At 39.2% G+C, this 14,930-nt stretch overlaps 1 protein-coding gene across 1 annotated transcript; it reads left to right on the top strand.

Moving 5' to 3' along the window:
• Window positions 1-6,770: 6,770 nt before the first annotated feature.
• Window positions 6,771-14,358, top strand: FAM177B (family with sequence similarity 177 member B). Its single transcript, XM_020982018.2, has 5 exons — window positions 6,771-6,928; window positions 8,748-8,912; window positions 9,787-9,853; window positions 12,375-12,472; window positions 12,848-14,358. The coding sequence occupies exons 1-5, from the start codon at window positions 6,902-6,904 to the stop codon at window positions 12,953-12,955; spliced, it is 465 nt and encodes a 154-aa protein (XP_020837677.1). The 5' UTR covers window positions 6,771-6,901; the 3' UTR covers window positions 12,956-14,358.
• Window positions 14,359-14,930: the final 572 nt, after the last annotated feature.

Here is a 14,930-nt window from a genome sequence, read left to right as displayed (position 1 = left end):
TTGTAGTATTTGAGTCTGTTGACCACCCCTTTCTCATGGGTAGTTTCTTCTCTGAGTTTCTGTGACACTACTCTCTTGGCTGTCCCACACCTTACTACCACTTCATATTATACCCTGTAAATGAGGTGTACCCCAAGGCTCTGTCCATCTCTATACTTGTAGGCCTTGTGAGCTTTTGTGAGTTTAATTAACATCTCTGTGCAGATAACTCATACATTGATATACTCAGCCACAGCTTCTCTCTAGCTCCAGTACTGCATCACCAGCTGCCCATTGGACATTTCAAACTGGATGTCCCATAGATATCTCAAATTCAACATGTCCAAAACAACTCAATTTTCCTTCCCAAATCAGTCCTACTGAATTTACATATTTGTCAAATGGCACCACTATTCTTCAAGTCTCCCCAGCTTATAACCTCATAATTCCTCTCTTTTCCTCATCTGCCACACAATAGACAATAGCTACTATGATCTGGATTGGGTGATGTCCAATCAGTTGCCAAATCTTATATTCTTTACCTCCATAATGTCTATTTTATCCACTACTCACGCTGTCACCACTTTAGTTTTCATGCCCCTATCACCTGTACTGGCCTCTCTGCCTCATCTCTTCCTTCAGTCCAACCTCCCAACTGTTGCCAAAGTGATTTTCCTTAAAACACAGGTGTGTCAAACCCCGCTCAATAAACTTCAGCTCACTATTAGCTTTCAGATCAAATATAAACTCAGTTTAGCTTTTAATGCCCTTCAAGATCTGGCTCCAACCTGTTTTTTCAGCCTCATGTGTTACTTTCCCCACTACAGTCCAACCAAACTGGCTTTCTCTGCTCCTCACACGTTTGGTTGGTTCAGCTGTGTATGACTCTTGGTGACCCCATTTGGGGTTTTCTTGGCAAAGGAACTGGAGTGGTTTGCCAGTTCCTTCTCCATTTTACAGATGAGAAAACTGTGGCAAACTGAAGTGACTTTCCCAGGGTCACGCAGCTAGTAAGTGTAACGCCAGATTTGAACTCACAACACTAGCCACCTGCCCACATATGGCATTATATCTTCCTTCTCTTTGGACGTCACCCACATCTGAAGTACACACCCTTCGTACCTTCTCACCTTCTTCAGGACGCAGCTCACACCTCTCTAGGTAACATATGAAGCCTTTCTTGACCTCTCCCCTCAAACACTCATGCTGTCCTTCCCTAAATACCTTTGGTTTTGTATTCTACATATACCTAATATGTACATGTTGCCTTCCCTGATAGAATGTGAGCTTTCTGAAAGCAGTGAATGTTTCGTTTTTGTCTTTTTATCCCCAGCGCATAACTCAGTGCATGACACAGTTTTTTGTTGTTCAGTTGTATCTGATTCTTCATGACCCCATTTGAGGTTTTCTTGGCAAAGATATTGGAGTGGTTTGCCATTTCCTTCTCTAGCTCATTTTACAGATGAGGAATTGAGAAAATCAGGGTTAAGAGACTTGTCCAGGGTCAATTGCTGCATTCTAGTCATTTTATACATTGGCACAAAAAACTCACTTCTAGGACCATAGGATTTAGAGCAGGAAGGAGCCATAGACACTATTTGGTCATCTAAAGCCTTCTCCTCCTTTCTCAGACCTTTCCAGAAGACTAGATTAGGACTAAGGAGTACTGAATTAAAGCATTAGCAGCTCTGGGATTAATTAAATCACTTTTCTGAACTTCACTATCCCTAATCAATCAAGTATCTTTTACATACCTACTATGTGCCAGGTATTGTGCTGTGTATACTAATACAAAGGATGAAACAATTCCCCCTTACTGGTCTTCCTGCTTCCAAGTAATCCCCTCTTAAATCCATGCACCCATCTGCAAAATTAACATGCCTAAAAATACAGTTCTGACCATATCACCTTCTTTAAATGTCTTTCGTGGCTTCCTATTGAGGGGCTGCTAGGTGATGCAGTAGATAGAATGTTGAGACTGAAGTCAGGAAGATTTGACTTCCAATCTGGCCTCAGACACTTACTAGAAGTATGACCCTGGGCAAGTCAACCCTGTTTGCCTCCATTTCCTCATCTGTAAAATGAGCTGCAGAAGGAAATGGCAAGCCACTCCAGTAGCTTTGCCAAGAAAACCCCAAGTGGGGTCACCAAGAGTCGGACACGACTGAACAACAAGTGTCACTGTCAACATGCAAGCATTTTAGCATTTAAAACTCTCCACAGTCTAACATTAATCTACTTTTCCAGACTAATTTCATAGGCCTAGCCCATAGTAGGAGCTTAATAAATGTTGATTGATTGATTGATTACTTCCTTTCATGCATTTTACATCCCAGCCCATGTCACCTCTTCGATGTTCCCAAGTTCAAGTCACTAGTTCCAGATAAACTGCATCCAACGGTATTAAAAGAACTGGCAGGGGCAGCTAGGTGGCACAGTGGATAGAACACTGGCCCTGGAGTCAGGAGGACCTGAGTTCAAATCTGGCCTCAGACACATAACATTTACTAGCTGTGGGACCCGGGGCAAGTCACTTAACCCCATTGCCTAGCCAAAAAAGAAGGAGAAGAAGAAGAACTGGCGGACATACATGCTGAGAAAGAGAGAAGCACCTTAGGGCTGAGAAGGCACAAATGTTCAGTATTCAATAAAGGAAAATAGCAATCTCCATCAGATTTCAACCCGTGAAATCGTATGAACTAAATGAATGAAAAATGTCTTTTGTATGTTCCAAGGTATGCAGTTTAATGGCCAATTCATTCAGTTAGTAAATCAGTGTGTGAATCTGGGATAGGCCTTGTGAAGAGACAATGAGTTGGGCACAGAACTCAACTAAGAGAAAGCAGAATGGATTGTATTTGGGAAATTGTGTCAATGATTCTAACGATCTCAGGGACAAAAATCCATCTTTTTAACATGAAATTTTCTCCTGGTGATGATGTGAATCCTGTAATGCCATAATCTCTTTACATTCAAAGTTGCATGTGACTTACAGAGCACTGGAAGTGCTCAAGGTAAATGCCCATGAAATCTGATAGAAACTGTTATTGTCTTAGACATTTCTCTTGAGTAATCATAGATCTCATTGAGGCCTTATAATATTCTTGGATTTCGTGCAATCTGCAAATTGGACTATTTGAATGAAATCATCACTTCTTGGACATGTGTCTTCCATCTGTATCCTGCACAGGACAACTTCCATAATAAACAAATTCCTTTGGTGAGCACACAAAACAACTTCTCGTTTTACAGTAATAGCTAAAACTCTGTCTCTGTCTCTGTCTCTTTGTCTCTCTTTCCCTCTCTCTCTCTACACACACCCACACCCACACCTACCCACCCACACACATGTATATATACATATACATACACATACACATATACACATACATATACACATAGATATGTATATGTATATGTATCTCCAACAATGGCCTGAACTCATGAAGTAGCATAATGCATAACATTAAAGAAATTTATAATTGGAGAAGGAAATGAAATTGGTCATGTAGGAAAAAAACTAAGTAGAGAAGGTGATAAAGTCCTTCATAGATAGGATCATAGATTTGGAACTTACAGGAGTCTCAGAAGCCAGCTCATCCAATCTCCCTCATTCTACAGATGAGGAAACTGAGGCCCAGAGAGTTTAAATGACTTTTTCCTGTTAACACAGCTGGTGTTAGAAGTAGGATTTGAAACCCAGTCTTCCTAACTCTAAGTCTGGCACTCTGTTGACCATGTCACAGACAAATAGACAGCAAAGTATTATTCTGATCCCTGTGAGATATAAGAATAAAAACCTAGTGAAAGGCTTTTAGTCCATAGGCTAAACATTCAAAAGAGGCTCTATAAGATGGATGGGTTCAGAGCTACACCAGAGGAGAGAATAGCCATATTGATAATGTCATAGATCCAATGAATGAAACTTATCTCCCTAATGAAATTGATAACCTCCCTAATGAAGGAAATACCTATTTAAATTAGTCACTTGGAAGATATCAAATAAAGAGAATGTATTGTCTGGAGACCCTTAAGACACTCATTGTGGAGGTGAACACAAAATTTAGCTTAAATACACGTCCCAAAGCAGCCCAAAGAATGATGTTTAGTCTCCTGTCCACATCTAGCTATTGGATGTACTGTTTACAAAAGGTCCCTAAGAAAAAAATAGCTATCTAGCTAGCTAGATAAGATAGATAGATGATAGATAGATAGATAGATAGATTAGATAGATAGATAGATATAGATGGCACAGGGTGAGTTGAAGATGAAGGGATGATATCTAAAAAATAAAATTAAGGGGTGAGGGAGGATTATACTGGGAGAAGGAGAAAGGAAGAGGTAGAATGGGGTAAATTATCTCACATAAAACAGACAAAAAAAGCTTTTACAGTGGAGGGGAAACGGGGGAAAGGGAGAGAGAATGAGCGAATCTTACTCTCATCGGATTTGGCTTAAGGAGGGAATAACATACACACTCAATTGGGTATGGAAATCTGTCCTACCCTACAGGAAAATAATGGGGAAGGGGGTAAGAGAGGAGGGGGATGATAGAAGGGAGGGCAGATTGGGGGAGGAGGTGATCAGAAGAAAACACTTCTGAGGAGGGACAGGGTCAAAAGAGAGAATAGAATAAAATAGATAGGATGAAGGGGAATAGAGTTTTCACAACATGACAACTATGTAAGTGTTTTGCATGACTACACATGAATAACCTGTATCGAGTTGCTTGCCATTTCAATGAGGGTGGGTGGAGAGGGAGGAAGGGAAAGAATTTGGAGCCCAAAGCTTTAAAAACAAATGTTAAAAATTGTTTTCACATGCAACTGGGAAATGAGATATACAGGCAATGAGGTATAGAAATCTATCCTGCTCTACAGGCAAATAGAAGGGGAAGGGGATAAGAGAAAGGGGGGGGGCAGTGATAGAAGGGAAGGCAGATTAGGGGAAGGGGAATTCAGAATGCATGCCATCTTGGGGAGGGGGGAGATGAGGAGAAAATCTGGAACTCAAAATCTTGTGGAAATGAATGTTGAAAACTAAAAATAAATAAACATTTTTTAAAAGGTCCCTAAGACTATTTTAAAAGCAATAATGTCAAATTTTCAAACCCCTTAATGGTTTGGCAAATGGTAACAAGTGCAGGAGTTTTTTGGATAAACATGTAAATCATATGACACATGGGTATTTCTCATAGTAAGAACTTGCTTATACAATCAATTGCTTGTACTACATAGCTTAGTACAGTTGTGCTCTGGTACATTCCCAAGTGGCCCATTAAGTGGCAGAAGAACATTCAACATGGCTTAAATATAAACTAGTTCTGAGACTCCCTCGTTCCTTTGTAATCCCTACAAATCCCTTAATTTAATTTTTAAACAACAATAAACTTACACATTCTTTTTCCCCACTAGGCACTAAAAAATGACTTGGTTTTCCAGTGGCAGTTTTTCTTCCACTAATAGATGGTATTACTTTGTACCATCTTTAATAATATAATAATAGTTTTATTATCAGGACTAGAAATGTATGTGTTGTAGGGGTTGGATTGGAGTAAACCCATGCTGAACCTGCATCCTAGCCACTTTCAGAACTTGGACCTTTTGGAATGATGAACCCACCCCTTTATTATCCACTAAGCAAGAAAAGCCACTGAGTCAGTGGGTTTTCAAAAGACGGTGACTGTCTCTTCCCATTTTTAGATTGTATCAGGACTACTTGAGTCGATATCTGGAAGAGTGGGGAGAAAAATGATGCTACCTTTTTTCTTGCTTTTAACCTCCCCGACACCAACCCTAACATGACAACTACCCCCTTGTAGGCATCTCAAAGATTCTAGGCCCCTTAATCAAAGTTGATTCGCTACAGGAGGATTTTCTGCATTAAGGAGGATACCAATGACAGGGGAAAAATCCCTGGACTCACTTTCCAGAAGACACAGATCTGGAAGAGGTTGTTTGGAACATGCAGAACCAATGTGAACTAGGAAATACTGATTTATTTTGCAGTCCTGCAAAATGCTTTATGAGCTGACAGTTTTACACCTTAACCTCCCAGGAAAATATAACAGTAGTTATGTTCTGGCTGCTTGTCTAAATTTTCCCCTTTATGTTGGAGAAAACCTAGACATAAGCCATACCTAAACTACAAGTAATTTTCCCTAGGGTGCCAGGGAGGGAGTGTAAAGAGTCAAAGAGAATGAGAAAAGGAGTCTAAGTCCTCTTATTACAGCCAGGCTCCTCCAGAACTGAATCTGGTAAGTTAGGGACAATATCCTATACCATATGCAGGTATCCAGAAGTGAGACAGACAGGTCCCTTAGTAGAGAGAGAGAGAAGACACAGTGCCCCCGCCCTTTGGACCTAGAAGTAGTTATAACTGTTAGATATGAATGGCTTGATATAATAAAACTGGCTTAGAAGTGGCCTTGGGAAACATACACTGACTGCACTGGAACTTTAGAATTTCAGTCTTAACTCAGACCTTTTGTGCCTTTAAATGTTCTCTGACTTGGAGCTATTCACTCATGTATCTATCTTATAGGATAATAAGGATAGTAAAAGAGTTACCTTGAAAGTTTTAACTTTCAACATTACCATATCCATTTCCAAGCCTCTTTTGGTTCCAATTACCCCTAGCTAACTGATAGGGAATAGGGAAGAAAAAAAAAAAAGGAATGTTGAATGTTTAAACAGGGGAAAAAAAGGAATGTTGACTGTTTAAATAGCAGAAGACCTGCCTATAACTCAAACAGATCCTGCCTTTTAATACGCATGCATGAGAGGGAAAAAGTTCCACGTCAGAGCACATTTAATCATGCAACATGGCCTGGGTCTAGTTTATTTCATGTCATCTACTCCAAAAGCAAGGTCCAGCTCCAAAGTATTATAGCCTTCAGTACTAAATATGACTTGGTGAAAAAATGGAAAATGCCAAAGAGATATTGCAGGTGAGTTGCTTTTAAAGAGTTTGTGGTTTTTAAAAACCAACAAGGTTCTGTGGTAACTTTATTAAGGCATAGTAGATAAATTTCTGTGCTATTTTCTCATTTTTATTGGTGACTTGGATAAATGAATAGATGGCATGCTTATCGAATTATAGATGACAAAGCTTCAAGTAATAGCTAATGAATTTGATGGCAGAGCACAGGAATTAGAAATAAAGGACCTGAGTTTTGGACCTTTTTCTTCCATTTTCTGACTTTGTGACATTGAACAAGTCACAACCTTTCTAAGATTCAGGACCAACTGAGGTTTAGCTATATAATGGGGAAAATAATCCCTTGCCTATATAATGGAATTGTTAAAAGAATTAACGAGATGGTAACAATAATAATATATCTCAAAAACTATAAAGCATCATCAAAATGCAATGTTTATTATTAATCAGTTATACTTTGCATATTTTTTAAAGAATGGAGCAAATGGAAGCTAATATACTTTGCATAGTGTGAGTGCTAAATGTTATCAAAGTAAATTTTTTAAAATTTGAGGCTGTTAGGCTTTCTGTGATAAAAATTATAGGTCAATTCCCACCGTTCTCCACAATACCCATACATACAAACTCCTGCTCAAATTTCTTCCATCAGTTTTATGATACTTTGATGCCCAGTGGGATAAGGTGGGAAATATCTTGTATGTTCTCATTCTAACATTCTTAAAGGAACTTCAGGACTAGGGGAGGTATGTAATTGTGTGTTGCTAAATATTTAAGAACCAGCTCACCAGGAAAAATATGTACCCACAATATATTTTAAAGTTTGATATGGATTATTAACATTGCTTTTTTTAATCACCTTCTTAAGTCTAGAAATCAATAAAACAATAAATCAAGCCCTGATTTGTAGTTTGAGGTGTAAATGCTCACAATGAACATTTCAAATTTGGCCCAAGCCAGTTTAAGCTGGCTCTAGCAAGAGAGAGAGAGAGACACAGACAGACAGACACACAGAAGAAAAGGGGATAGATAGAAGAGAGTGAGAGAAAAGGGAGACAGACAGAGAGAAAGAGAGAAGGGGACAGACGGAGAGACAGAGAGAGAAAACGGAGGGGGAGAGAGACAGAGACAGAGACAGGAAGACAGAGAGAAAAGAGACAGAGAAAAGGGAGAGGGAGTAGGAGAGAGAGAAAGAGAGAATTTCAGGCTTTGTTAAGCTTTTTACAAAGACTGTTGTGAAAATGGCATAGATTCAGTGCCACAAAAGGAATTCATCATGAAGTGGGAGATGGACACAAGAATGTATTAAGCACCTACTATGTGTCAGGCACTGTGCTAAGCACTATACAAATATGATCTCATTTGAATGGGCTCGATTGTGTGGTGTCCATGTAGTCCTAAAACTTGTGATATATTATTTGCTACCATTGGTATATGTATCACATAAGCAATCTGCAAGGTTTCGTGGCTACAAAGAGAAGAGACCACTCTTTATCGGAGATTTGTTTTGAAAATAATGAAAGGAAGAAGTGGCCCTTAAAGGATTGCTTGGGTGGCTCAGATTATTCTGACTGTTCCTTTCTGCAGCAAACTGGGACTTGACTCTACCTGGAATTGATGAAACCATACCACACAATCAGGTAATGCTTGTCTTCAGCCTTCTTCTGGCTGGACTTATCCTTCATTGATATTTATGAAGAACTTGCTGGTTACACAGCACTGAGCTAAACATCCCTTATTCTTGTTCTGAGTAGATAAACTTAACAAGATCCTTTCCTCTATTCACTTTATCTCTTGTTGTTGTTATTGTTGTTGTTTCTCTTATGGGGAAGGAGGATGGTTTCCCAAAGTCAGGACTGGAGAAGAGAGAAACTACCAAAAGAATTATCCCCAAAAGGATAATCCACTTTGCAAATGGAGACACTATAGATGAATATAGCACAGAAGAAGAAGATGATGAGAAAGAAGAATTAAAGAGTACTCCAACACTTGATACTGTAAGTCCATAGATCCATATGGGTGATAGGTAAAGGGACAGTAGCCATTTGCCAAACCATTAGCTGGAAAATAATTCTAATAAGAATATCTGATTTTTGAGAGCACATTATATATTTTGTAAACTGCTTTGTTTACATTATCTCATTTGATCCTCACAGCTCTTCGAGGTAAGCAGTATTATACCCATTTGATAGTTTAGAAAATGAAAGTTCAGAAAGTTAAGTAACTTGTCCCTCATCACATTGCTTAGAAGTGTGAAAGGCAGGATTTGAACTTGGTTTTCATGACTTAGAACAGCTCACACAAGACCTTGCTCTCAAGTATGGGCTTTTAATCTGGCATCCATGGACTAGATTTCTGGGGATCTGTGAATCTGAATGGGAATAAATCATATTTTTATTTTTGCTAAGCTCTAACTGAAATGTATCATTTCCTTCAATAAGGTGTGCATGACACACAAAAAGTTAATCCTCACCTAGTGAATAGGGCATTCTGTTGTGGGGTAAGGGGTGATGTTAAAGCTAATTTTTCAAAGTATCAGTGAAACATCTAAAAATAAAATGAGTGGAGTTGTACTACAAAAATCTCTGTCACCTAGATCCATTTCTGTGTCTTTGAGTGAAATCATTTAATCGTGTATAGATACCTTCTCTGTAAAATGATAAGTGAAAGCAGCTCACTATAAAGTACCCCTGGTTATAGAAAGGCACTGGGACATAGGAGAGAGTGAAGATTAAGCAAACCTGAGTTTGCTACATGTTTTTTAGTTAGTGCGGTATAGCATTGTGAAATCTCTACAAGAAACAGTTCTCTGAAATCCTTGGGCTTTTCTGTTAATCACTGTCACAATTTCATTTGTTTGTTGGTTTTCAGACTAAACTTCCATGGGGGCCATACTTGAGATTCTGGGCTATAAGAATGACAAGTGCTACATTTTCCAGTAAGTGCCTTCATTTTAGCTCTTCAAGATGACAATTTCTCTTTTTGACACGGACCAAATTGTGACTTAGAATAACCAATAACTTGATTGTTACTTTGAGTTGTTTTCCCCTAAAAATGATCACAATCAGTAAGCTTCAGTTGGATATGTCTTCAAAACATGAAGGGTGGGGTTGGAGGAGGGAGATCGAGAGAGAGCAAGAGAAGAGAAAAGAGGAGAGGAGACAGACAGAGACAGAAACAAAGAGACAGGAGAGAGAATGTGTGTGACGGAGAATGTGTGTGTGTGTGTGTGTGTGTGTGTGTGTGTGTGTGTGAGAGAGAGAGAGAGAGAGAGACAGACAGACAGATAAACAGAGACAAAGTGAGAATGTGTATGTATGAATGTGTTTGTGTGTATGAGGGAGAAGAGGGGAAGGGAGGGGAAAGGAGAGGAGAGGGAGAAAGAGTGAGTGAGTGTGTGTGTGTGTGTGTGGAGAGAGAGAGACAGAGACAGAGAGAGAGACAGAGAATTTCCTTAGAAAATCTTGAAAGTGAAATAAAACTTTTACATTTTTCACTTTCATTTAAAAATTTCCATTCTGCATTTATTTATTTAGCTTCTGCCATTTGGCCAGATATCACTTTACTGACAGATACCACTCAGTAACAGATCTTGCAATGGAAATATATACCCTATAGCAATCTATAGTCTAATTAAGCAAACTAAACACCTGCAGTATAAAATACTACCAGGATCACCCCAGCATTATGTTATTCAGAAGAGGCTTTGATCCTAAAATTATAGAGTGAAATTTTTCTGTAGGAATCCTAAAATTCTTGTTCCATATTGAAAACTCCTAGAATTCCTTTTTATTTTGCTTTCCACTTAATTTAAACCTTGGGCCTTAAATGTGTCAACAATTAGATGGGTGAGTAATCCTATCTTGCTGTTCTCCATCTTGATTGAGAACAGAGGAAGAAGAAAGTGGCTTATGGTTACACATATGAAGAACTACCCGATGGTGAGTATTGTTAAGCACTGGAATGGATAACTGAGTGAAAAGGGGGATTTTTCTTCTCTGGAAGATTGGGTTTGTGGTTTTTTGTTTTTGTTTTTGTTTTTTGGTAGCTAGGTTGATAGAGCCTGAGCCTAGAATCAGGAAGATCTGAGTTAAAATCCAACTTCAGACACTTACTGTCTGTGATCGTGAGGAAGTCACTTAACCTCAATTTCCTCATCTATAAAATGGGAATAATAAGAGTAGCTACTCCCAGAGATGTTGTGAGCATCAAAAGAGATATCTGTAAAGCACTTAGCATAGTGCCTGAACATGGTAACCATCATATAAATGTTAGCTATTGTTTTTATCTTTTTTATTATGATTATTCTACAAATATATAGACTGTAAACTGCTTTACAGGAGGGATTGTTTCATTTTTTTTTTGTAACTGTGTCCTTAGTGCCTGGCACGCAGTAGATGATCAATAAATGTTTGATAATTGACTGTTTATTGAATAAAAGATGTATCTATCTGATCTGAGGTACCATGGAGTAGTGAAAAGAGACCTGGACTTGGAGTCTGGACTATGAAGACATAACCTGGGTTTGAATCCTGCCTCAGATATTTACTAGCCATGTGACCATGCACAGGTTATGTAGCCTCTCAAAGCCTCAGTTTTCTCATAAGTAAAATGAGGATAATAATTAATTTACCACCTTCCTCACGAGCTTGTGAGGCAACTTTAATTCTGAAGCATAGGAAGTGCTTTGTAAGCCTTAAAATGCTACATAAATTTGTGTTATTATTAGATGTAATTTAACTGTTCACATCCATAACATCTTTTTTCCCCCTTCTGGATCTGTGACTTTATTAATGCAGGGAGCTACTAGTGAGGAACTCCTTGCATCAATGTAGAATGGCACCTACTCTTCAGCTTCTAAGACTGGGTAGGGACCGTTGAAGCCATCTGCTCCAACTTTCTCATTTTTTTTTTTTTGGCTAGGCAATGGGGTTAAGTGACTTCCCCTGGGTCACACAGCTAATAAGTGTCAAGTGTCTGAGGCCGGATTTGAATTCAGGTCCTCCTGACTCCAGGGCTGGTCTCTATCCACTGCAACACCTACCTGCCTCTCTACTCCCTCTTTAAAAATTAAATGGAGTACTATTTTCACTTTTAGTCTGTTTGGTTTTTTCTTTCTCATGATTTTTCTCTTTTGTTCTGATTCTTCTTTCACAATATGACTAATATGGGAATATGTTTAACATGATTGTATATGTATAACCAAAAATAAAAACCTAAATCGAGAAGGGATGAACCACATGATCTCTGAAGTTTCCTTTGAGCCCTAGAACACACTGGAGTGACTATGGCATTAAGAACAGTTAAACCATATAAGTCCTTTCTAGAGAAGCACCCCTCTCTAGAAACTGGTTTATCTCTTCTATGCAGTTTCAAATTCTCAGCCACATACACTCAAAGCTTCCCTCCTTATGAATCCTGCCAACTCTAGTGTTTTTTGTTTTTCTGCTTTCTTGTAGTATGTGACTTCCTAGGTGGGAAGTTAGCCACTTTGCTTGGACTTGATGAACCCAAATATCAGTATTTGTTAAATGAATACTACAGAACTCAAAATCAGGTATGCAGCATCTTGACAGGGGCTTAAAATAGAAGTTTGGTTGATTTAGGTCTAAACTAGCAGGACTGTTCGGAGAATTTTTTGTTTTATCTTTATAGCATTCACCCTCTTTCTGCACAATTCTCTAATCTTCCACAGTCAGACTTTTTTCTCCCAGTTCCTCTTACCACTATGGATAAATGAATACCTTTTCCCACTTCCTCTTCCACTGAGGTAGATGGAGATCTACGGGATAGATTATAATCGGAAGCAAGGGAGATGATGGGAAAGGATTTGAGAAATTACTGACTCACAAAGTCTTCAGCAGAAAGGCAAGAGCCAAGGAGGAATGCAGTGCTGGATAGTAACTTTTTTCTTTGTTTTATTACCTACCAGGAGAATGATAAGAAAGCTGAAGATGACTCAAAGGCCCAGTCAACAGAGGTCTCTGATGAAAAGCAGTGCTTGGATATCTATGGCAAACAGTATGGCACCAACGAATAGAAGACGATGGTGGACTTTACTTCCTAGGGAACCTTAACAAATATGGGAAAAGTGGCAGAATCCAGTCCAAGACAGGAAGCAGCAGTCAGGGTTCCTTATACCTCCTTTTCTTGATCATCAGTTGCTATGGCAACAGAACCCCAGGAAGTATTTCATAGCTTATCAAATGGCCCAAAAGTTTCTCCAGTTCCCATTATCAAATAGCAGGTAGTTATAGCTTATAATCAGAGAAATATTTATGACCTTTTCAGGAGTGGGAAACCTGCAGCCTCAAGGCCACATATAACCCTCTAGGTCCTCAAATGTGGCCCTCTGACTGAATCCAAACTGGCTCCAGGGAGAGGGGAGATAATGGGAGAAAGTAGGGGCAGCTGCTTTATATCATTGGGATTTAAATAGTGAAGAACAGTGGTGAGGTAGTCATCTAAAACTTTTTGGTGGGAAATGGGAAGGATATCATTTCTGATGGGGCTCTTGGACTGTATTTAGATTATAGGATCACAGTATATGAGAGGGACTTCAGAGATTGCCTAATCCAACTTCCTCATTGTATAGCTGAGGATATTGAGACTCAAGAAGCTTTAAGTACTTGAGCAATGTCATGAAGCTAATTGATAGCACAGCTGGGAGGTGAAAGATAATAGCTCAGTAGATCATTTTGTCCAGTCCCTGCCTTAAAATTTTAGTCCTGGGTTCTCAGCTAAGGACCGTGGGATTTTTAAAGCCCTCCAGGAAGGAAGGTGTATAAAATCCACTCCAAACTCTGATCCCTTCAGTTACTTTCCCAGCTGTTAAATGGGAGTAAATGCCTCCTCTAAGGATTTCTGTACTCAATTTATAGGCATAACTTTTGCCCAAGCAAAAGCTTTATCCCCAAAGGCAAAAGAGTCCCAAGACAGCAATAGCAAAATCATGGTATCAGGACTGGCCTTTATCTACTCAAAGATTATACCAATTCAACAACAACACTTTCAAAATGCCATTGGAGTTCTCTAGGGTTCCATTGACCTCTACACTTATATACAATAGCCACTTCAATTAAACCACTATGTCTTTTTTTTTTTAAGCAAAAAACTCATTTATCCACATCAACAGCAGGATAGAAGTCAGACAAAGTGTATGTATGAGAATATATACCAGATAACAGTGAAGGAGGTCTCCCAATGGGAGTGAGGTATCTTAGCTCGACCAAAAGAGAGAGTTCCAGATCTCATCCAAGGGGAAAATTCCATAAAGTCTCAGTTTAGCTTAAGCTAAGGAGAGGGACATGATGGAGACTGCCAGCTCCTCTCATGATGGCTTCTTTCCAGAGTCTTTCTGTTTTCAAAACCACCTAACTCTTAACCATCTACTCACCTCCCCCCAAAAATTAGTTATTAAGTCAATAAAGGATTTATTCTTCATCTAGTTCTATGGACTTTTATTTCCTTCTTGGGTTTTTGTCTTTTTTTTGGTTGGGCAATGGGAGTTAAGTGACTTGCCCAGGGTTACACAGCTAGTAAGTGTTATGTGTCTGAGGCTGGATTTGAACTCAGGTCCTCCTGAATCCAGGGCCAGTGCTCTATCCACTGCGCCACCTAACTGCCCCCTCATCTAGTTCTAAGTACTATAAAATGGAATGGAGAGCAAGACAGAGTCAACACTAGGCCAGTAGTAAATACTTTTCAAGTGTTTCTTGTTCACCTGTTTTCAGTCGAGTCTGGCTCTTTGTGATCCTGTTAGGGGTTTTCTTGTCAGAGACACTGCAGTGATTTGCCATTTCCTTCTCATCTTACAGATGAAGAAACTGAGGCAAACAGGGTTAAATGACTTATCCAGGGTCATATAGCTAGTAAGTATCTGAGGCCAGATTTGAACTCAGGAAGATGAGTCTTCCTGACTCCAGGCCCGGCACTCTATCCACTGTGCCACCTCACAGGCTACTTTCCAAGTAGCACCTACATCATCAGGAAATTAGAGCTCTGTTCATTTTTTA

The sequence above is a fragment of the Phascolarctos cinereus genome, unplaced genomic scaffold, assembly GCF_003287225.1.
Source record: "Phascolarctos cinereus isolate Bilbo 61053 unplaced genomic scaffold, phaCin_HiC Scaffold_5;HRSCAF=322, whole genome shotgun sequence".
NCBI lineage: Eukaryota > Metazoa > Chordata > Mammalia > Diprotodontia > Phascolarctidae > Phascolarctos > Phascolarctos cinereus.
This window is presented reverse-complemented; position numbering and strand designations above follow the sequence as displayed.